This window comes from Micromys minutus (genome assembly GCF_963924665.1).
Source record: "Micromys minutus genome assembly, chromosome: 29".
Classification (NCBI taxonomy): Eukaryota; Metazoa; Chordata; class Mammalia; order Rodentia; family Muridae; genus Micromys; species Micromys minutus.
Genome location: NC_137964.1, coordinates 10,134,822 through 10,158,833, shown reverse-complemented (window position 1 = coordinate 10,158,833; position 24,012 = coordinate 10,134,822). Strand labels below are relative to the sequence as shown.

Below are 24,012 nucleotides of genomic sequence, written 5' to 3'. Positions count from 1 at the left end.
TTATTTTTTAAATAGGGTCTCGTATAGCCCAGGTTGGTCTCAGAATTCTTTTTACAGCAGAGGGTAACCTTGAACTTCTGATCCCCCCTGCTTTTACCTCAGTACTGGAATTAAAATGCCCAGTTTATATGGTGTTAGGGATGGAACTCAGGGTTCCTACTTGCTAGACAAACACCAGCTGAGCTACTTCTCTAACTTCCTAAGGTGGAAACCTGCATCACCTAACTAAGTCCTGGCACCTCTGCCCCTGTTGGCTTCATCATCAGACCCTTCCTTCCTGTTCACTCAACCCTCCTCTCCCGTCAGTGAATCAAGATGTGTCCTCTTCAATTTAACTTTGGATTGCCTTCCGTTGGCTCTGACCTGTTCCGGGGCTCCGGTGATTCATGCTTTGGCTTATCTTGTATTGTTCTTCCCTGATGGAAAACACTTGAGCACAATCCATCGGAAATAACTCAGAGATAACCACCAGTCAGTCCGTTCGGGGGGCCTGAGTTTGAGTTCTGACTTTAATGCAGTAGTACTGTTTTATTCTCACACATCTAAAGGGGAAAGTTATTTTAACAGTAGTAAGTACGATCATATCAGCTGTGTACCGTCAATGGGATACACGTGTGTGCCCCACTTGGGTGTAGGCCGGAGTTCAAAGTTCTTTGCCTTCACCTCACTCTCCACCTTCCTTTTTGAGAGGTCTCTTACTGAACCGGAAGCTCACCCTTTTGGCTAGGCTAGGCAGCTAACACGTTCTAGGGATCCACTCAGCCCTGGGGTTACAAACTAGTACTGTTGGCTTTTGCAAGCATCTTATCTACTGAGCCATTTCCTCACCAATATAATTGTCTGTCTGTCTGTCTCCCTATCTATCTATCTATCTATATCACACACACATATTCATTCCCTTGGGTTCAACACACACACACACACACACACACACACACACACACACGTACACACACAAACGACTGAGGGATCTGTTAATTGCACAACTTCCCTTCACTCTCCTTTAGTGTACTGTAATCATAAGAACACGCGTGAACTGAGCGAGTGTGCAGTCTTCAAAGAACCTTGATGCAAAAACACCCTCTAGTGCTGGGCTTAGACCTCAGAGCTTCCTTCGTGACCACTGGGCTCTATCTCCAGTTGAGACATGGGGCCAGGGTGCCCCAGGCTTTTGCCACGAGGTGACCAGATTTCTTCCTGGACACCTGCCCAGTGCCCCGCACCACCCGATGGATGCGTCTTGCCGTCTTGCACTCTGCATTCTTAGCGTCGCCTTTTTTTGCAAAAAGTAAGTTTGCAAAAATCTCACGTCTTCCAGCGCGATTCCCAAGGTCTGCACCTAGGAGAGGTTCTCTGGGTGTCCCAGACCACGGTGGCTGTCCCAGCTGAAGAATAGGGAGCCCAGAGCCCCGCGCACTCCGGGTGGCGGAGCCAGTACCCCGCAGCACGCCCGCCCATTGGCTGAGCGGGAGGGCGGCGCTGTGGCCGCCACCACCCGTCCTGGAATCCAGCGGAGCGGAGTGAGGCATGCTTTTGTGTGGCTCGGCAGTTCACGGTGGGTGGGACTCCTGGCCGCACCCTTCATTTGCATACTCCGTGTTTGTTGGTACCGAACTTCGACCTCCGCACCCACACAAAACACACTCTCCCCACAACCCCTCTCGCTTTGGAAAAGAATGTCTTAAAGTGTGTGTAGTGGTGTGGAGACAGTAAAAATTTTGTTCTAGCTTTTTGTTTGTTTTGTTTCACATGTGTAATTTGTCAAGAAAAGCACCAAGGGTTTCAAACTTCCCTTCAAACAAGCAGGGTGTGTGTGTGTGTGTGTGTGTGTGTGTGTGTGTGTGTGTGTGTGTGTGTGTGTGTGTGTGTGTGTGTCAGATAAAATGGTTTGGCAAAGTGCTTCTGCCTGCTGAGCCACTTTGTTGTCCTTCCTGCAGTTTCGGACTTAAGGAAAAGCTGTAGGAGTTGGATGACTGAGTATGCCTGACACTTTCCCTCTGTTTTGTTTTCCTATTTCTGCACTCTATTCCTACGAAAGCATTATAGATGTTTTTCTGTGTCATTGGCGTCTGCAACAAGGACCATGCCTCTTACTTCTTCAGTGTGTTTCCTGAAAAGAAAATTAGTTATATAATGATAGTACAATGGTCAGAACTAGGAAATTAACACTAATAGAATTTGTTAACCCACTTGCAAAAATCTCATTATTTGGAGCTGTTGAGGCAGCTCAGCAGGTAAAGCTGCTGGTCATGAAAGGCTGAGAACCTAACCCACATGATGGGAGGGCAGACTCCACAGGGCTGCTCTGCCTCTGGCTCCCTTGACAATGTAAATTAAGAAATTGAAATCCCACTGCCTATTACCACAGAGGTCTTTCTTCATGTTTTTTTCCCCCTCCTGATCCAAGTTACACTTTAGTTTCTTTGTATCTGTACAACTCTTTAGGTTTTTTTTTTTTTTTAAATATAACATTTATTTATTTGTGTTGGGAGGGTATGCGTGTGCCAGAGACAGCTTGTGGAGGTCAGAGGACAACTTTTGAGAGTCAGGCTCAGTTTAGTTCCTACACCCTGTGGGTTTCAAGGGTTGTCATGCTTTGCAGCAAGTCCCTTACTGGCTGAGCCATCTAAGTGGTCATCTTTCTTCCTTCCTTCCTTCCTTCCTTCCTTCCTTCCTTCCTTCCTTCCTTCCTTCCTTCCTTTCTTCCTTCCTGGTTTTTGTTCTTAGTATAACAGTGACATTTCGAAGAGCATTGGGTACTAGTATTTTAGAATGTCTCTAAGATGAATTGTTATTGTTCCTGGGAAAGAAAATATGTAAATACCATGCCTTTTCCAACATATCCTATCTGGAAGCATTTTTTCTTTCTTTTTCTTTTTTCTGGAGGAGGGGTGTTTCTCAAGACAGGGTTTTTCTGTGTAGCCCTGGCTGTCCTGGAACTCACACTGTAGACCATGGTGGCCTCAAACTCACAGGCCCATCACTTTGTCACCTGTGTACTGAGATAAAAGGCAACTGCTAGCACTGCCTAACCGTTTGAAACGTTTCTGACTGGATTCATTAAGCGGATCTTGCAATCACAAGACACACACAGGAAAAAGAGTTCACGGAACAAGATTTACTCTTTTAACTAGTTTGGTTTATGTTGCTGTGATAGATACCCTGAACAAAAGCAACTAGGGGGGGAAAGGATTTATTTCACCGTTTACTTCCTAGTCAAGGCAGAAACATGAAGCAGGAACTGACGCAGAAACCATGGAGGAATGCTGTTGACTGGCTTGCTCAACTTGCTGTCTTGTGCCCAGGACTACCTGCTGAGGGATGGCAGTGTCTCTGGTGACTGGGACCTCTCACATCAATCCTTTAAGAAATAGACCCCATCAGCTCGCCTACAGGGCAATCCGGTGGCAACACTTTTCTTAGTTGAGGTTCCCTCTTCCCAGATGACCTTAGTGTGCATTGACAGAAACAAACAGACCTAATCAGACCTGACCAGCACACTTTGACTGCTTGCTTGCACTCTGAAACTTTCTCGTTCTTCCCCGCCTCCCTCCTTTCCTTCTTCTCCTTCCTCTTGCTGCTTTCCATTCATCTCCTTCTCTCTCCTCCTCCTCTGGTTATGGTTCCTGTCCTGTGCTTTATGATACCGTCTCATGTAGTCCACGCTGGCTTCCTATTTACTTTGTAGCCCAAACTGACCTTGATCTTCTTGCTTCAGCCTTGACAGTGCTGAGGTTTCACTGCCGCAGAGCCCGGGGCTCTGTATGGTAAGTTCTCTGCTAGCCGAGCCACAGTTCCTGCCCCAGGAGGCTCTCAACCCCCGACCCCCACCTCAAGCCTGTGTCCTGCAGAAGTGGGTGTGGGTCAGTGGGAGAACAGAGCTGGACCTTGGTCCTAGAGGTCAGGGGTGGCATTGTTGTCCTTGCTCAGTATGAGGAAAACATTTTTCTTTCCTCAGACATGTATGGCAACAACCAGCATGCTTTGTGCTTGATTCGTGTTTGTTGAGTGACAAGAGACCATTTTATTAAATGGTGCATGGATGAAGACAGCCCTTACTGAAGAGCACCCTGCGATTCCTATGCTGAACTTGCAGAGCTAAGAGTATCGATCACTAAAGATCCTTCGTAAAACTTATTTTAGGAGACAGGTTTTTATGTGGGCTAGGCTAGACTTGTGGCTGAGGCAGGCCTTCCTTACCTTACCAGCACCAGAATAGCAGGCAGGCCCTTCCATGTTCCATCTGATGCTCTGATGTCTGCATACGCTGCTCAGTGTTTGAATGCAAATGCCACACTTAGCTCCTTGGTCTAAAACACTAGCTTAGTAGGTAGGGAGCCCTGGTACCCAAACTCAGCATCACTGCCAAGGGAGTACAACAAACCCCAGAAGAACAAACCAAACTGTGTCTCCTCCAGTATTTCTCCTTCCTAATTCTTATAAACCTTTAAATGCTTTGTACAATTTAATTTGTTTTTGAGAATTTCATACATTATAAAGTGTATTTCAGTCATGTTCACCCACAACTCCTCCCCGAGTCTCCCTTCAAACTCCATATTCTCTGTTTTAAATCCACGGAGGCCAGCAAGTGCTTTCAGGACGTGCATGGACGTGAGACCTCTCTTCTGGAACCACAACCAAACCCAAAACTCCACTCCCTCCCACTAGCAGTCATCAACTGCCAATAGCATCTCTGCCCGGGTAGGGGTGGGCTTACCAGTCCCCTCTCTCCCCTTTGTCATCCCTTTCTTAAAGCTTTCCTAAATGGACAGCCGCTAGTGTTACCTGTGGTCACCCTGCTGTGACTTGCAACTTTATAACTGCTACTCAGTACTCTTCTGGTAACTTCTCAAGAGTATCTCTCCCCAATCCCCCACCCACAGCCCCCCAGTCCCGTCACAGGCACCCTGTTCCCACCAGCAGTGGCACAAGTCTGTGGTGTAGTTCCTAACACCGAAAGAAAGAGACAAGACAGAGATTGGAGGCCTGAGAGATGGCTCAGCGGGTGAAAGCACAAACCTGAGATCTCAGTTAGAATCCCTGGCACTTATAGAAGAGCACGGGTGGCCATATGCCAGCCTGTAACCCTGGTGCTGTGGGGCCTGGACACAGGAGTGCCCCTGGAGTTCATCGGCTTCCAGCTGAGCTCCAGGTTCAGTGAGAGACCTCCTTGAAAGGAAATAAGGCCTTCTGAGGGAGATAGGAACTCTACAGGAAGAACAACAGTATCAGCTAACCTGGATCCCTAGGAGCTCTCAGAGACTGAGCCACCAGCCAAAGAGCATCCATACATGGGCTGCTAGACTGAGGCCCCAGGCTTCGTATGTAGCAGAGGACTGCCTTGTCTGACCTCAGTAGGAGGAGATGTGCCTAATCCTACAGAGACTTGATGTACCAGGGTGGAGGGATATGGGGGGGGCACCTTCTCAGAGTCAAAGGGAAGGTACCTGGGGAAGGGACTCTGAGGGGGGACTGGGAAGGGGTGGCCTTTCAGTTTGTAAATAAGTGTACTGGCTGGTTTTGTGTGTCAACGTGATACAGCTGGAGTTATCACAGAGGAAGGAGCCTCCGTTGAGGAAATGCCTCCATGAGACCCAGCTGTAAGGCATTTTCTCAACTAGTGATCAAGGGGGGAGGGCCCAGTCCATTGTGGGTGGAGCCATCCCTGGGCTGGTAGACCTGGGTTCTATAAGAAAGCAGGCTGAGCAAGCCAGGGGAAGCAAGCCAGTAAGTAACATCCCTCCCTGGCCTCTGCACCAGGTCCTGCTTCCTGACGTGCTTGGGTTCCAGTCCTGACTTCCTCTAGTGATTAACAGTAAAGTGGAAGTGTAAGCTGAATAAACCCTTTCCTCCCCAACTTGCTTCTTGGTCATGATGTTTGTGCGGGACTAGAAACCCTGACTGAGACAATAAGTAAACAAAAAGAATGAGATACTTAGGCACAAAGTAAAAATCTCAAAGAACATGTGTGATAAGTCCTTAAGTACTCTTGGATTTTACAGTTTCATTGGCGCTGCTACAGGGTAGAGATTTGTAGTAAAGATCTTTGATAACTTTTAATGGATAAAAAAAGAAATAAGGCCTTTAATAGGTTAATGAATGAATCATAAATTCAGAATAGAGACATGAAGTCGAGAGGGAGATGCATATGATGTGGGAGGAATGTGAAGGGGTGGGGTTACTGCAGGATAAGTATGAACGAGGTGCAGTGTCTACCATTATGAAATTTCCAACAAGTAAATATTAAAGAAAGGAAAATAATCTTCCTCTGGTCTTTGCAGATGTATCCCACCCCATACATATGAATATATAAAATTTAAGAGTCACATCCCTCCCTTAATCTCCAGTTGCCTTTGCAGTCTGCTTCTCCCAATTTCCAGATGTAGGTGGCCAGGGGGCTGTGTCTGCCTTGTCACAATGTTTTCTTTCCTGCTTCTTGGACGTCCTATAAATGGAATCCTACAGTGCAAAGTGAAAGACCGAAGTGCTTGGCTGGCTGCCTCTGGCGTTGTTTGCAATCACTGGCCGCTTTTAGCATTTCATGGGCTGCAGATCTTATGTGTTTGGGAAGTGTTTATTAGGGCTTTGATGAAGCTTCTTGTGAATGAAAAAGGCTGACCCTTAGCTGCAGCCCCAACCCAGGAAATGGGCTCCTTCCTGTCCTTCTATGTGTTGCATGGGAGAGCCGGTGTTATTGTGAGCCCTAGATAACTGGCTGCTTTAATTATTGCTTCCTCTAATTTAGTTTCAGCCCTCAGATCTCCCCAGACAGAGCAGTGCTAATGATGATAAGGCTGTTGGCACAGCTTCGCCTTCTGTATCCCTGGACTCATAATGGCAGGAAAGGGGATGGGCGAGGTGTTACAGGATGCTATCCTCTGAGCATAACAAGCCAGCTTCATCAGAGAAGATGTACCTGTCATAAACTGTTCTTCTTACCACCACAAGCCTCAGTAAGACTTGCTGACTCTTGATGTCTCTTCATAGGAGGCAGGGTAGTATGAATTACTGACTAACTTCCAACCCTCACTTTCTAGCTGCTCCCTCCATGGCCTTGTGGTCTTCATGCCAGGGTATATAGAGAGTTGATGTTAATGAAGGGAGTCCTCCATTCTTGCAGCACTAGAGAAGTGGTAATCTATGCTGGGATGAAGCTTTTCTGTGATGTGGCTGCTTTGAGTCACTCCTGTATGTAACCCTCACTTGTGATCCGTAGGTAAGTCCAATAGATTTTTGGCTGGACAGGGGTGGAATTGTACTTTAGTTTGTTGTTGGTGCCCTATAAGGAAAGGAGGATCAACTGGAACAGGATGTAGCTTTATGGATAGAGAGCTGCATACATGGAGCCTTGGATTCCAAGATTGGCAGTGTGCTTGTAGTCTCAGTGCTAGGGTAGGAGAGAGAGGGTCTGTGGGGCTGCAGGGTCCTCAAGGTGGATGGCCACTTCCTCAGCCACCAAGATGTTTCGTCTCTGTGGTGGTTTGAATACGCTCGGCCCAGGGAGTGGTAATATTTGGAGGTGTGGCCTTGTCAGAGTAGGTGTGGTCTTGTTAGAGGAAGTGTGTCACTGACTGGGGGCTTTAAGACTCTTGTCCTAGCTGCCTAGAAACCAGTCTTCCCCTGTTTGTCACTGGAACAAGATGGTGAACTCTCAGTTTCTCCTGTGCCATGCCTGTTTGGGCACTGCCATGTTTCTGCCTTGGTAATAAAGGACTGAACCTCTGAACCTGTAAACCAGCCCCAATTAAATGTTGTCCTTATAAGAATTGTCTTGGTCATGATGTCTGCTCACAGCAGTAAAACCCTAAGACAGAAGCTGGTACCAGTCCCTGGAGTACTGGTGTGATAGGTCTGACCAAGTTTTTGTTTGGAAGAATGTGGATGTTGGGACTTTAGATTTGGAAAGCCATGGAATGCTTTAACTGGGGCTTCATGGGCCATCCTAGCAGGGATATGATGATGGAGATGATTTGAACTGTGTAGGCCTGTTGACCTAAGACGTCTCAGTGGAGAAAAACGTAAGTATGTGGTCATGGTGTCTGCTTCCAGCAGGAAAATCCTAAGACAGTCTCCAAATATGCCCTGTCCAAAGCAGAGTTGAGAGTCTGCAGTAATTACTATTGAAATCGAAATTGTAGTGAATGGGATTGAACAACAAATACTTGGCCCCTCAGGGGAAATCATAGTCTTTATGAATGGATGTTGGGAATGCAATGAATCAGTGGCTGGAGAAAAACAGTATGGTGGCTCATTGGAAAAATTAAGAGAATTAATGTAGTTGGGGTTTGGGAGGTGGCTGGGTAAGAGTTATTAATGTGCACTCATGAAAAACTAAGTTCAGATCCTCAGCATCTGTGTAAAAAGCACATGCCTATAATATCAGAGAGGTGGGAGTGAGGGGCAGGAGGTTCTTTGGGGCTCACTGGCTGCCAGTCTAGCTCTTGGTTCAGTGAGAGACCCTGGACCATGGCTCATGCCCAGGGAGTGAACTCAATATTTAACAGTCCCACTTCTGAATATATTCATGGAAAACGAAAATGGGGCTCAGATATTTGCACACCTGTGTCCACTGCACTATTTATAATATCCCAAAGATAAAGGCTGTCTAAGTGGCCACATTTAAATGAATGGGTCAGTGAAGATGATTCACCCCTGAATATTATTCAGCCCTAAAAATAAACAAATAGGAGTCTCTGCTACAGGGTACCATGTGGATAAATTTGGAAGACATGATAAAGGATTCCACTCATCCAAAGTCCCTAGCAGAGACAGAAAGCAGAAAGATGGGTTCTGGGCCTATGGAGGGCTGTGAGAGTCATGACCAGAGAGTTTCAGTTTGGGAAAGTGGTGAGATTCTGTGGATGGTTGATGCGGATGGCTACACAACCAGACAAATTAGTTAATTAATTAGAAATTGCACACATAAGTGTGTGTAGTAAACATCCCCCCCCCGTATGTGGAGGTCTAAGGTTAGTATCAGGCATCTTCTGCGATTTTTCTCCACCTTAACTACTGAACTGATTTTCCTGCCTCTACCTCTTGAGTTCTGGGATGACAGAAGTTCGCCGTCACACCCATTTTTGGTGAAGCTTCAAATGCAGTGTGTTGTTCCTGCTAGGTGGCACCCTACCCACCCCAGCCACATCTGTGCCCGGAGATAGAAGCGCTTAGGGTATTTTTGCCATAGTTAAAATATGTTTTTGCTTTGTGTGTTCAGTAAGTGTACCGCATGCTACAGGGGAGAAGGGACTACACACCGGACAGCTCTGTCATGGTAGAGGGTTGACTTGGGCAGTGTTGCTGACAGTGTGTGGAACTGGGTACTGGGGACTGAAGCCCACTTAATACTGGGAGAGTTATACTTGAAAACTTGGGAGAACTCTGGTTCCTGGCTGCTTAGTCCTACTCTAGAGTATACAAGTAAAAAGAGAGAGGCACACCCTAGAGGGCAGATCAGGCACACGGCAGAGGACTGTGTAGAGTCACAAAAGCCACAGATACTCACAAGCAACCTGGGAAGCGAAGGACTGAAAAGAAGAGATGAGTAGGAAGTGGCTGGAGAGATGATTCATGGTGTCAGGTTATTGCTACACAAGTGTGACAACCTGAATCCAGATCTCCAGACCTCACGCACAGTTGGCCTCGGTAGCACAGGTCTGTAATCTCACTGTAGTAAATTGCAGAGACCTATCTCAGACCAGATAGAAGATGAGGACTGACTGACGTTGTCTCTGATGATGGGGACACACCCCCATATGTGTGCCTGTGTCTCTTGGGTGGAGAGTGTTGAACAATGAGATAATTGGGATAGAAGGGTTTGAGGCCAGCCTCTTATGAACAAATTCGATGACACCAAACAAGAAAGCCTCTCCAGCCGAAAGTTGAGGCACAAGCTGTGCCCCCACCGGTAGGCCCTCCACCTTCTTCAGGATCAGGATCCCTCACTCAGGTTTCAACAGAGCATCGGATGGTTGCAGGTCCTGAAAACTTGCGATAGGCTGAGGCAGGGGGATGGCAAGCACAAGGGTAACTTAGGTTACAGAGTGAGTTCACAGAGAGCCTGTAGAACTTAATGGAGAACTTGTCTGCAAATAAAATACATCTAAGGGCAGAGGGTGTATCTCAGTGGTAGAGCCCTTGCCTAGAATCTCCTAGTGAGGTGTTGGGGGCATGGGTTAGTTGTAGAGTGCCTACCTGGAATCTACCAATGAGGACTGGGGTATAGCTCAGTGGTGAAAAACCAGGTTTAACATTTGCAAGTTCTAGGTTCCATCCCCTGCAATGTAATATGTGTGTGTGTGTGTGTGTGTGTGTGTGTGTGTGTGTGTAGGTAATCAATTAAGCTAATAAAATTATATAAATCTATGATTAAAACAAATCACATTTAAAATCCACAATAACCACTTTTTAGCTGTGGTACGGCATTTTCAGAAAATATTTACTTATATGTGTGCATACGAAACATGAACAGGTGCTTGCAGGGTCTGGAAGAGGACGTTGAATTAACTCCTGGAGCTGGAGTTAAAAGTGAACCACTTGCTTGTTGTGGGTGCCGGGAACTGAACTCAAGTCCTTTGCAGGACAAGAAGTGCTGGTTACTGTTGAGCTGTCCCTCCAGCCCTTAGGTCTAGCATGAAGCAAGTTATGTGTGCCCTTGAAATTATTGCCTGCTACTGTGTTTATCACAGACATAGACTGTGTGGGCTATAGGGAACATGATTTAATAGTGTGTTACATTGTGCCCGTTCCAAGGACTTGGTTCCTTAGCTTCCTGTCAGTATCCTGAAGTTGATGGTAGCAACTGGCAAATTCTGTGAGTCAGGAGGTCTCTTTCCCTCTCTTCCTCAGGGGGTTGGTTAACTTTTACCAAGTGTGGAGCTGCTTTCGGGGTGCTATTGGCCTTTTTTCACAGACCAGCCAGGCACGTGTCAAGTGCTGTTTAAGTGTGGCTTTTATTTTTGTCATTTTGTTTGGCTGTCTGTGCAGTCAGAAATTGGACAGTGTCCTTGACCAGCTGTTTCGTTTTTTTTTTCTTCTCATCTCTAGTTTGCCCAACCATCTGTAAGTCACATGGCTGCACAGCCGAAGGCCTGTGCTGCCACAAGGAGTGCCTGGGCAACTGTTCGGAACCCGATGACCCCACCAAGTGTGTGGCCTGTCGCAACTTCTACCTGGATGGTCAGTGCGTGGAGACCTGCCCACCACCCTACTATCACTTCCAGGACTGGCGCTGTGTGAACTTCAGCTTCTGCCAAGACCTTCACTACAAATGCAGGAATTCTCGGAAGCCTGGCTGCCACCAATACGTCATTCACAACAACAAGTGCATCCCCGAGTGCCCATCTGGCTATACCATGAATTCCAGCAAGTGAGTCCCGGCTGAGGGTCTGGGGAAGGAAGCTGATGGTATGATTAAGGAGGCTGAAGATGTAGCTCTTTTGCTGGAGTGCATTCCTTAGCATCAAGTTTATCAGGGCTGGTGGCACACGGAAGGTAGAGGCAGGAGAATCAGAAGGTGAGAATTATCCTTGGCTACATAGTGAGTTCAAACCCAGCCTGAGCCGCATGAGATCTTGTCTCAAAAAACAACAAAACAAAAGCCCAGAAGGAAATACTTCCCCTCACCTCCCCTACCATGCACAAGGAAAAAAAAAATTGTGCTAAACCAGAGTATGCTGGGTAAGAATGGGCTTACTGTTGATAACTGACACATTTAAAAAATTTTGTATGTGTTCCTGTGTGTGTGGGCCATGTGTATGTGCAGATGGATGCATGTGTGCGTGTATGTATATGTTCACATGTAATGAACAAAGTGGGTATTTGTGTGGGCACCTGTTTGTATGTGTTTATGCATTATGTGTGCACACGTATATGAAGGTGGGTGTGCAAATGTGTGTATGTGTATGTGTTCATGGATGTGAAGGTGGGCATGTGTGTATGTGTTTATGTGTTTACTCAAACGTATGCAAATGAGCACTTGTGTGTGTATAGTTGAGTACATGTGTGCACATATTTGTTTGTGTGTTTGGGCACATGTGGCAGGTGAGTACAGGTGTGTGTATGTCTTCATCTATGTGGACACACGTGTGTGTGTCTGTGTGTGTGTTTTGACCGGTGGTTGATTTGAATGCTGTCCTCAATCACTCTCCACTTTATTTAGTTTTTAATTTTTTTCTTATTTATGTGTATGCATAAGTCGTGTTATGTGCATGGAGGTGTCTGGGGAGCCAAGCAGAGTGCCTCAGATCCCCGTGAGCTGAAGTTACAGGTGAATGTAAGCCTCCAGGCGGTTGCTGGGAAGAGAACTCAGGTTCTCTAGAAGAGCAGCCATCTCTCCTGACCACTGAGCCTTGTCCCCCATGCTCACTTTGTTTTGTGAGAAAAGGTCTCTCACTAGATCCAGAGTCTGGGATCCTCCTGGGTCTGCTTCCCCGGTGCTGGGGTTGCAGGTGTGACGGATTTTATGTAGTGCTGGGGAAGCAAACCAAGGCCCTCACGCTCACACAGCAAGTGTTTTGCCAACTGAGGGATCTACAAGCTCACTTTGTGTGTTTGATGCTGTTTGTGTCCTGGGCTTTGATGGTGGAGTTGATCCGAAGGGAAGTAAGTGTTTCTTCGCCTGAACATCTAGTTTCTGAGGGCTGCACCGAGGGAGTTGAAGGTGGGATTCTTTCATTGTACTTGTCTCCTCCTTCTTGGCTCAGTGAATCACGGTTATACCGGGAAAGTAGGTGTGTAGTTCATATCCTGCCTACCTGACCCCCACACGGGCTGGGAGAGGACTTACACGATTCCCAGGGCTTAGCTGTTCTCCCAAGGTCAGCACCATTAAGCCATTTCCTAACACTTGGGTGAGAAACAGGGTTTTCTCTCTCTTCTTGGTGGTGTGAGTCAGGCTTCACACACACACACACACACACACACACACACACACACACACACACACACCCCTTAGGTGCTTTGTTCAGGGCCTTAATTTCTTGGATGAGATATTTTAGTGTCTGGGACCTTCACCAAGTTGTTGTTGATTTTTTAAATTTCTTTCTTGGTTTTTGTTTTAGGGTTTAAGAAAAGGGAGGGGGTGGGGGGGGGGGTCCAGCAAAGAACAGAAAACCAAATCAGAAACAGACGTACATTGTGAGGCCTTGAGCTGACCTGCTGACGTCAAAATTCTTCCTCTCAGACTTGGGCACTAGCCAAGTGAGCGAGCAAAGGAGTGTTTTGATTTTGGTGGGAAATTTTATTTCCCTGGCTAGAAAGGGCAAGAAGGAAAACAATCTTTATTTTAGCTCCCGTGAACCTTTTTTTAGTGTTTATGAAACCTGAAAGTACAATGTGTTTTGTTTTGCTCATTATTTAAAAAAAATACCAAAGAAACAAAACAGCAAGGATTGTTGGCCCAAATAGACCTCCATAAATCAGTCTGCATGTTGAATGGGACTTTAAAAAAAAATTTTTTTTTTAAATTTTGAGGGCAGAAGGAGGTTTAACAGGAAGATTGGAGAAGGAAACATCATTTTGTTTGTCCATTTTAGTTTTTAAGAACGACCGGGGACTGATGTGAAGACCTTTGTTTAAAAGGCATTGCCTTTAGGGCTGGAGAGATGACCCACGGGAGAGAGCAGGAATCTGGATCCTTAGAACCCACGTAGATGCCAGGTTGTGTGTTGGCTCACTTGTAATCCTGCCTTAGAAGGCGGAGACAAGGATTGCCAGAGCAGGTTGTCTATCTACGTTAGCTAAATCGATGAGCTCCGAGTTAAACGAGAGAATCCTACCTCAGTATATAAGATGGAGGGCTGGTGAGGTGGCTCAGCAGGTAAGGGTGCTTGCCACCATGCCTGACATTCTGAGCTTGAAACCTTAGGACCCACAGAAGGAGAAAACTGACTTCCAACATTCGTCCTCTGCTCTTCATACTACATGCTGTGATGTGTACATGACTACACAGTTACACACAGTCACACACACACACAGAGTCACACACAGTCACACACATACACACACACAGTCTCTCTCTCACACACACACAGTCACACACAGTCACACACAGTCACACACACACATACACACACACATACACAGTTACACACAGTCACACACACACAGAGTCACACACAGTCACACACATACACACAGTCTCTCTCTCACACACACACAGTCACACACATACACACACAGTCACACACACACATACACACACACATACACAGTTACACACAGTCACAAACACACATACACATACACAGTCACACACACACAGTCTCTCTCTCTCACACACACATACACACACACAGTCACATGCATACACACACAGTCACACACAGTCACACACACACACACATACACATACACAGTCACACACATACAGTCTCTCTCTCTCTCACACACACATACACACACACACACACACACACATGCACCACAAATCTAACAAATTTATCTAGCATCTATATGTATATATACACACACACATATATGATAGAGAACAATCGAAGAGAATATCCAACATCATTTGTTTACATAACACACATGCATATACATTCTAAAGAAGACAAGGATGTTGGCTTTAAATAAAAGGCATTTGTTAATGCTTACCAAAGCCACTATGATGACTCTGCACATTGTCAACCTATGGGTTTTTGTATTTGTTCCCAACTCCTGCAGGAGAAAGCTTCTCTGATGATGGCTGAGTAAGACACTGACCTATGAGTATGACAGAATGTCCTTAAGAGTCATGTTATTGCTACAGGCCCATTGCCTATCTATCCCTACATTCTTGGCCATCTTATCCAGCATGGGTTTCATTTTATGGAATGAGCCTTAAATCTAACCAGATAGTGGTTGGTGGCTCTACAACTTTTATGCCACTATTGCACCAAGGTATCATGCAGGCAGGTCACTGTAGATCAAAATCAGGTGTCCATAGGTTTGTGGACTTACGTCTGGGTCTTCAGTTCAGTTCCATTGATCAGTGTGTTTGTTGTTATGCCAGTACCATGCTGTTTTAATTACTATAGCTCTACAGTATTATTTGAGGTGAGGGATAGTGATACCTCCAGTTCTTTTATTATTCAGGATCAGTTTGCTATCTGGTGTGTGTGTGTGTGTGTGTGTTTCTACATGAATCTAAAAATTATTCTTTTAGTTTCTGTAAAAGATTGTGTCAGAATTTTGAAGGTGATTGTATTGAATTTTTTTTGGTAGATTGCTTTTGGTAGATGGACATTTTCACTGTATTAACTTTGTCAATCCACGAACATCACAAATCTTTGCATCTTCTGATACCTTCTTCAGTTTCTTTCTTCAGTATCTCAAAGTTTTTAATTGCACAAGTCTTCCACTTATTTGTTTAATGTCACCCCAAGATATTTTATTTTATTTTTCTTTTAGGTTATTGTAAAAGGTATTGTTTCCCTGAATTTTTCCCTCAGCTTGTCATTTGTATATAGAAAGGCTAAGAAGTGTTTGTAAGCTCTAGAAGTTTCCTGGTAGGATTCTTAGGGTCACTTAAATATATTATCATATAATCTGCAAATGAAGATACTTTGACTTCTTCTTTTCCAATTTGACTACCTTTGATCTCCTTCAGTTGTCTTATTGCTCTAACACTTCAGATACTATATTGAATAGGTATGGAAAAAATGAACAGCCTTGTCTTGTTGCTATTTTAGTGGAAATGCTTTGAGTTTCCCTCAATTTAAGTTGATGTCGCTGTGAGCTTCCTATAAATCACACGTTATTTTGACATATGTTCTTTGTAGCCAAGATCTCTCCAGACCTTTTATCCTGAAGAGGTGTTAGATATTTTTTTTAAAGACCTTTTCTGCATCTAATGAGGTGATCTTTTTTTTCTTTTTTCCTTTCAGTGTACTTAAATGGTGGAACCATATGTAATCCTTGCATCTTTGGGATGAAAGCTGTCTAACTAGGGTGAACAATCTTTTTTTTTTTTTTTTTCTCTTAGATTTGGTTTGCAAGTATTTTATGGAGAATATTTGCATCTATGTTCATAAGGGAAATTGGTCTATAGTTCTCCCTCCCTCCTCTTTTGGATGGGTCTCTATGTGGTTTAGGTATCATAGTAACTGGTCTTGTAAAAAGAACTGGGCAATATTCCTTCTGCTTTAATAATGTGGAATAATTTGACAACTATGTGGGATAACTCTTCTTTGGAAGTCTAGTAGAATTCTGTGCTAAAAATCAGCTGACCCTGGTTTGTTTTTTGGGGGGTGGTAGTTGGGAGACTTTTAATGACTTTTTCTATTACACTAGGGGTTATAGGTCTACTTAAGTTGCTTCTTCGATCTTCATTTAACTTTGGAAGGAGGTATGTGTGGAGAAAATGGTCATTTCCTTTTACATTTTCTAATTTGAAGTACAAGTCTTTAAAGTATGTGCTTACAACTCTCTGGGTTTCCTTATTATTTGTAGCCATGTCCACCTCTGTGCCTCTAATCAGGCTAATTTGGATTTTCTCTGTCTGACTTTTTATGATTTTTGTCTAAAACTTTCAATCGTTTTGATTTTTCTCAAAGAGCCAACTTTTGCAACACATTGATTTTGTTGTTTTGTTTCTATTTTATTCATTTTAGCCCTGAGTTTGATTATTATTTGCCATCTACTCTTTTTAGGAGTGACTTCTTTCTTTCTTTCTTTCTTTCTTTCTTTCTTTTTTTTAATTCTGGAGCTTTGGTTTGCTGTATGGTTGTTTTTTATAAGATCTCTCTATTTTTTAAGTGCAGGTCTGTAGAGCTGTCAATCTACCTTAGTACTGCCTTTATTGTGTTCATACGTTTACGTGTGCTGTCTTTCATTTTTCACTAAATTACAGAAAGTCTTTAATTTCTGCCTTTACCTCTTTTTAGTAGCGGTTTGTTCAGTTTCTATGAGTTTGCAAGGTTTCTGTAGTTTCTGTTGTATTTTATGTCCGGCTTTAACCATAGTGGTTAGCTAGGATGCAGGGTTATTTGAATTTTCTTGTGTCTGTTGAGACTTGCTTTGTGTCCACGTATGTGGTCAATTTTGGAGAAAATTCCATGACCTGCTGGGAAGAAGGTATTTTCTTTTGTTTCAGTGAACTGTTCTGTAAATATCTGTTAGGCCCATTAATTTATAACATCTGTTAACTTCAGCATTTCTCTGTTTAGTTTTTGTCTAGAGGACCTGTTTATTGATGAAAGTACATATTGAAGTATCCTAATCCCAATATATAGAGGTCAATATGTGATCAGTATTTTCTTTTTTGTTTGCTTGTTTTGTTTTTAATGAATGTGTGTACTCTTGTGTTTGGTGCATAGATATTAAGACTCTCAGCAGCCTCTTGGTGAACTTTTTCTTTAATGAGTACAGAGTATCCTTCTCTATCTCTGAATAGTTTTGGTTTGAAGTCTATCTATTTCATTAGTTATTGAAATGGCTACCTTCTTCCTTTTCCATCTCTTTACCCTGAGGTGATGTCTAACCTTGATGTGAAGGTGTGTTTCTTGGATGCAGCTGAAGGATGGCTCCTGTTTTCGAATCCATTCTGTTAGTCTGTGCCTCTTAATTGGGGGATTGAGATCTAATATACTGAGAATTATTAATGAACAATGTTTTTGATTGCCACTGTTTTGTTGTGGTAGTCCCCCTCTTAATTTGCTGGTCTGGTATTACTTATTCCGTGAGTTTCCTTAGTTGTTATTAGCCTCTTTAGGTTGAAGGTTCACCCACCCCCTAGTACTTGTGGGGTTGGATTGTAGATAGATACTGCTTAAATTTAGTTTTATCACAGAATGTCTTTCTTTACACATCCCCTGTGATTTATTAGTCTTTCTGGGTATGGTAATCTGGGCTGATGTCTGTGGTCTTTTAGAATCTGTAGAATATCTATCTAGGCCCTTCTGGCCTTTAGAGTCTCCATTAAAAAGTCAGGTGTTATTCTAATATCATTCCCAACCTTTGGGTCACAGTTCCTTTCAGGATCATGACACATATGATTAATATAAATTATTTAAATTATAATTCATAACTGTGGGAAAATTAGTCACGAAGTAGCAGTGAAATAATTTGGTTGTTGGGTGGTCACTACAACATGAGGAACTGTATCAAAGGGTTTCAGCATTAGGAGGGTTGAGATCCACTGCTCTAACAGGCCCTCCTTTCTATTTTATTTGTTCCCTTTCTCATTCATGTGGCAAGGAGTGTTATTTTGTGCTGGTGTCTAAGAATCTGAGATGGTGATTGAGGTGATTCTAGATGCTGATATCTGGCTTTGCCTTTGTTGGGTGCGTGTTTTGTTCCTTGGTTTCTGTGTCTGTCTGTGGATCTTATGAAAGTGGCCATAGATGGCCTTCACAGGCCAGTAAGTGACAGAGAACAGTGGAGGAAGTCTAGGAGAAAATGCTGAGAAGGCCTTCAGGAAAGAGTTAAGGACATCCTGTTCATACTTAGAGGTGGTGTTCCCCAGGCATTAGGAGTCATGGGAAGAGGGGGCAGTGAATTGTCTAGAGAGACAGGGATGAAAGGCCTAGCAGGATCCTGGTCTGAACCAAGAGCTGGAGTCTCCAGTGAATGGAGTTGAGGTAGGAGGAGGGACAGATGTTTGCAAAGTCTCAGACTTCACACATTCCAGACTCAGTCTCAGTACCCTCCAAGACTGCCCTGCTTTCTGACATCAGCAATACTTTAGAGAGCCCTAGAACACCCATGCTTCTGATCAGCTGGTTGTAAGTTTAGGAGCTTCATCAGAATGACTCGGAACTGCAGTAAACACACAGAGCCACTGTGCACATGGTCACACACACCAGTGTTCTTGTCTGTTTGTGCCTGTACAGAGGCTAGGGGATGATGTCAAGTACCCTGCCTTATGACTCATCCGATGCTTTCTTTGAGCTTCACTGTACACAGGTCCCGGTGATCCCCCTGTCTCTGTCCCATCACAGGGCTTGGTGTCATTCTCAACTTTTAAAAAAGTTGGGTGCTGGGAATTTGTCATCAGGTCCTCATGCTTGTGCAGCCCATAATAAAAAACCCCACTTGAGTGCCTGTGGTAGATACTTGGATACATTTAGGAGCATTAATGAGAAGCAGATTGGGTATGGTAGCTGCTGCTTATGAGTTTTGTTTTTGTTTGGGGTTTTGTTGTTCTTTTGGGGCAGGATCTCCCTATGGCGACAAGGCTGGCTTCACACTTGCAATGTCTGAAATGTCTGTTTTGATCCTTCAAGTGCTGGGAACTTTTATGTATTTTGTTATTTATGTATTTATCTATGCGTGAGAAAACTAAAGCGAACTTGTAGAGCTCTGAGGATAACTTTGGGTGAGTGAGCTCTCTTCTTTCACCATGTGGGTCCTGGGGATTGAATTCACCTCAGGGGGTAAACACCTTCACCTAATGAGCCACCTCATCACTGGAATGTTGGACCTATTGTGTGCATATCCCCTACCTGCAGCCAACTATGTAATGTGATGGTTGAGACTTGTCATATTCTATGTCGTCTAGGGTGAGGAGAGGCAGGTAGAGTCAGAATTCCAAGGCTGGGGAACTGGGGAATTAGCTCCGACAGCAGGCAAGTATAGAGACCTGAGTTCAGAAATGCACATATATTCTTTTCGGAAGTCTGGGCATGGCGGCACGTACTTATGTTCACGGTGCTGGGAAGGAGGAGGCAGGATGATCCCTGGAGCTCCCCGCCCAGCCAGAAAGGCCACATGGCAAGTTCCAGGTTCAGTGAGAGATTCTATCTCAAAAATAAGCTAAATGGCTCCAGAAGAATGGCATCCAAAGTTGACCTCTGATCTTCACAAAGTGTGTATGTACCCCAGTGTGTACACACACACACACAGGCCTACACATGCATATGTGACATAGAGTTGTATCCTGTGGTCAATGGTTTTATCAACCATGCCTACAGAATGACTCTGAGACAAAGTCAATGGGACTAGGGCAGTGACTCGGTAAAATGTTGACTTCGGTTTGATCCCTAGCACCCTTGGGAAAAGTTGGGCGTGCTCATCTTTGCTTGCCATTCCAGCACTGGAGAGGCATGGTACTATCAGATCTGCCCTGTGCAGGAAATGAAGGAAGCTTCTTACACCACGAAAGGATTTTTTTTGAGTGTGTGTGTGTGTGTGTGTGTGTGTGTGTCCATGTTTGTACATGTACAGTTATGTGCGAGGGGATGTAGGGAGATCAGAGTAGAGCCTCAGATATTTTTCTCAGAATTTCATCTACTTTCTTTGTGACAATGTCTCCTAGTGGCCCAAATCCACCTCTTAGGCTAGGCTAGCTGGCTAGCAAACCCCAGGGTTTTCTCTCTTTCCTCAGTACTAGTCTTACCAACATCTAACAGTGTGCCTGATATTTTTAAAAAAACCTGTCACTGTGTATATATTTATTTTGTGTGTATGAGTGTGTGTGTGTGTGTGTGTGTGTTTGCACATGATTAGTATATGGTGCCCGGTGGACAGTTTCAGTACTTGATTTCTCTTTTTCACTTCGTTGGTCCCCCGGATTGAACTCAGGTTGACAGGCTTGGCTGCATGCAGGTACCTTTACCCTATGAGCTGTCTTTTCAGCCAATGCCTGACATTTTTAGGTGGGTTATGGGGGTCAACTGAGGTTCTTATACTTGTGAGGGGAATACTCCCCTGACCGAGCACTCTCTCAAACCCCAGGAAATGATTTTTTAAAGGGATAATAATTGGCCATTTTAAGATTGTAGGAGCTAGTTGACAATGTCTGGACATATTTTTGGTTGTGGCAGTTTGGAGATAAGATAGTGCTGGTATTGAATATCTCTTGGGAATATGGCTGTGTGTCCCATACTGTCCATGGGTGCCCCATTGCCACTGTGAAGACATGCTTGGTTTCAAATAGTTGATATACTATGTCAGCAAATTTTCTTTTGCTGTGATAAGATACTCTGACCAAAGGCAGCTTAGGGGAGGAAAAGGTTTGTCTCAGTTTATACTGCCTGGTCTCAGTCTTGTCTCTGAGGGAAGTCAAGTAGAAACCTGAAGTAGAAACCATAAAACAGAGTTTCTCAAGCTTCCTAATACGAACCTTTAATACAGATCCTCACATTGTAGTGACCCACAACTGTAAAATTCTTTCTTTGCTACTTCATAACTGTAATGTTGCTACTGTTGTGAATCCTAATATATATCTAATATGTAGGATATCTAATATGTGACCACCAAAGGGGTATCAAGCCTCAGGTTGAGAACCGCTGCCGTAGAGCAATGATGCTTGCTGGCTCAGTTTCTAGCTCATGTGTAGCTAGCTTTCTCACATAGATTAGGTCCACCTGCCTTGGACCCACAGTGGGCCCTTTCCCATTAATCAACAATCAAGATAACTCCCCACAGTCATAGTCATGGGCCAATCTGACCTAGGCAATTCCTCAGTTGAAACCCCTCAAATGGCTCTAGGCTATATTCTGTTGACAGTTAAAGCTAACTAGCTCAGGTGCTGAGCTCAGCACTTCCACTTAGAGTAATAGACTAAGTTTGCCACTGGGTTCCTGTGAAGCACGCTGTCTTCCACATAATGGGGGGAGGGAACCATGTCCATCTCATTGATTCCCCGTATTTCTGCTCCACTCTCAGCTTGATGTGCACCCCATGTCTGGGACCCTGTCCTAAGGTCTGCCAAATCCTCGAAGGCGAGAAGACCATTGATTCTGTGACATCTGCCCAGGAGCTCCGAGGCTGCACTGTGATCAATGGCAGCCTGGTCATCAACATCCGAGGGGGCAGTGAGTATTTTTGGAGGGTCTCCCTCTTCCTGTGAGCTGTGAGCAGGGAAGTGCTTACTTAGCTCAGGGCTTTCTACACATTCTCCTCTCAACTTTCATGGCCACATTCACTTTTGTCCTGTGGTCTCAGCTATTCAGGAGGCTGAGGCAGGAGGATTGCTTTAATCTAACAAGTTCAGACTAGCCTGGATGACATAATCTTGTCTAAAGAAACAACATACCATGCAAATAAAGTGACACATCCTTCAGTGTCCCTCTCAGTAGGAGACTCATACCAAGAGATGCCTCAAAATCCAAAATGAAAATTTTATGGTTCTACCTCTGCCTAAAATTCTTATTTCCTAATATTCAGCAGGAATCTGTATTTTTCATATTTTATGTGTATGAGTGTTTTGTCTGGATATATGTATGTACATGGTATATATGTGGTGTGCACAAAAAGAGAGGGTTTGTGATACCCTGGAACTGTAGTTAGAGATGATAGTGTATTGCCATGTGGATGTGGGAACCGAACCTGGGTCCTCTGTGACAGCAACAAATTCTCTTTATGAGTTTTGGGTCATCTCTACAGCACCAAATCTGCTGGTATACACTTGCTATCCCAGCACTCAGGAGACGGAGGGAGAATCTGAAGTGTGAGTTTGAAGTCAGCCTCTACTACAAGAGATAAGTAAGAAAAGCTCCAAGCTAACAAAGCAAAGCTTTACTGTGGGAAGTGCTAAGGCAGGCAGAGTGCTTGTCCAGCATTCATGGATTCACGGATCCAGTTCTCAGTACCGTGTCACCGTGACTCACTGGTGGCATCACAGCACGGGGAAATGCAGAGGCAGGACGATCAGAAGTTCAAAGTTATCTTTAGGTGAATAGTAGATTTGAAGCAAACTTGGGCTACATGAGACTTTGTTTCAAAAATAGGAATAGAATAAAAGCAAGCATGCTGTATTGTATGAGTTAAAGATTTGCTTTAAACTCACTACATAGTCATAGATGATTTCCAACTCCTAATTCTCCTACCTACACATAGTGCTGGGATAACAGGTTTGTAGGAATGCACACACACACACACACACACACACACAGTGGATGAAACATTTCTATAGACACTCATGGGCATTTTCTCCTTTTTGTAGACAACCTGGCAGCTGAGCTGGAGGCTAACCTTGGCCTCATTGAAGAAATTTCAGGGTTCCTAAAGATCCGCCGCTCCTATGCTCTGGTATCGCTTTCTTTCTTCAGGAAGCTACATCTGATTCGAGGAGAGACTTTGGAAATTGGGTATGTGACACTGATTGTGTTTGAGTCTGCCAACCAGGAAACTCATGAATTAGGAAAAGAACGCAGGCATGGGGAGATGGCTCTTTGGATTAACTGCTTACTTCGCAACATAAAGACCTAAATTTGATCACAGGGTTAGAAAAATGGTGGGCCTTGTAGTGTTAGGAACACAGAGACACGTGGATCCCTGGAGCTCCCTGGTTAGTCAGTTTTTACCTGCTTATCAAGTTTGAGGTCAGGGAGAGACTCTGACTCAGAAAACCAGGGTGGATAAGGTCTAAGGAATAGCAGCCTGGTTTTCCTCTGTGCTCCACACTCGTGAACACATTCATGCACATGCAGCATGGATGTTCACCTACGCATGTGTGAGCACATGCATACACATATACAGAAGAACTTAGGGCTTTTGTTTTTTATAATCCAACTGAATCAAAATGAAGCATCTGTTAAGTGAAAATGCCTGTGACATTTGTGAAGGCCCATTTATCAAGAAAATCTATTTTATTGTCTTTCTAGGGAAGCCAGAGGGTACTGGCTGGAATTTGCTAATGGTGTGTACATCTGTCAACACTACACTGAGAACAGAGTATATTAAATACTTGGTGGCAGCCATGTTTGGAAACTTTTCCAATTGGTTTTGTCAATTCAAAAGTATCACCTTAAAGGGATAAGGGATAGGCTATCCTGGAATCAGTTACGAGCAGTTTGGCCCAGGAACACTGATAAAGGCTATCCCAAATTGCATATTCCAGTGTGGTAACAGTCTCAGAATATTTTTATACTAAAAGAACACAAAGTCATAAACCAAAAATACCTTTAAGATACGTTGCTATAAACATCAAAGAGGTGAATATCAGAAAACCAGGGAAATCTCTGCTGTAGGCCTCAGAAATCATCTTAGTGTTTTGGTTGATGGAAGCAGATGGTCTGCTACTCTAGTACATTCCGAAAGGTTTACATGTTAGTCACAAGGATGCTAGGTCAGACACAGAGGTGG

The 24,012-nt window shown here is 44.2% G+C and overlaps 1 protein-coding gene across 1 annotated transcript in view; it reads left to right on the top strand.

Annotated features, from left to right (window-relative positions):
• INSR (insulin receptor) overlaps nucleotides 1-24,012 on the top strand; it is a 121,943-nt gene that overhangs the window by 51,668 nt on the left and 46,263 nt on the right. Inside the window, exons 3-5 of the mRNA XM_080941423.1 lie at nucleotides 11,047-11,368; nucleotides 21,592-21,740; nucleotides 22,871-23,015. Of these exons, the coding sequence (XP_080797549.1) occupies nucleotides 11,047-11,368; nucleotides 21,592-21,740; nucleotides 22,871-23,015 (616 nt within the window). The remainder of the gene's footprint in view (nucleotides 1-11,046; nucleotides 11,369-21,591; nucleotides 21,741-22,870; nucleotides 23,016-24,012) is intronic.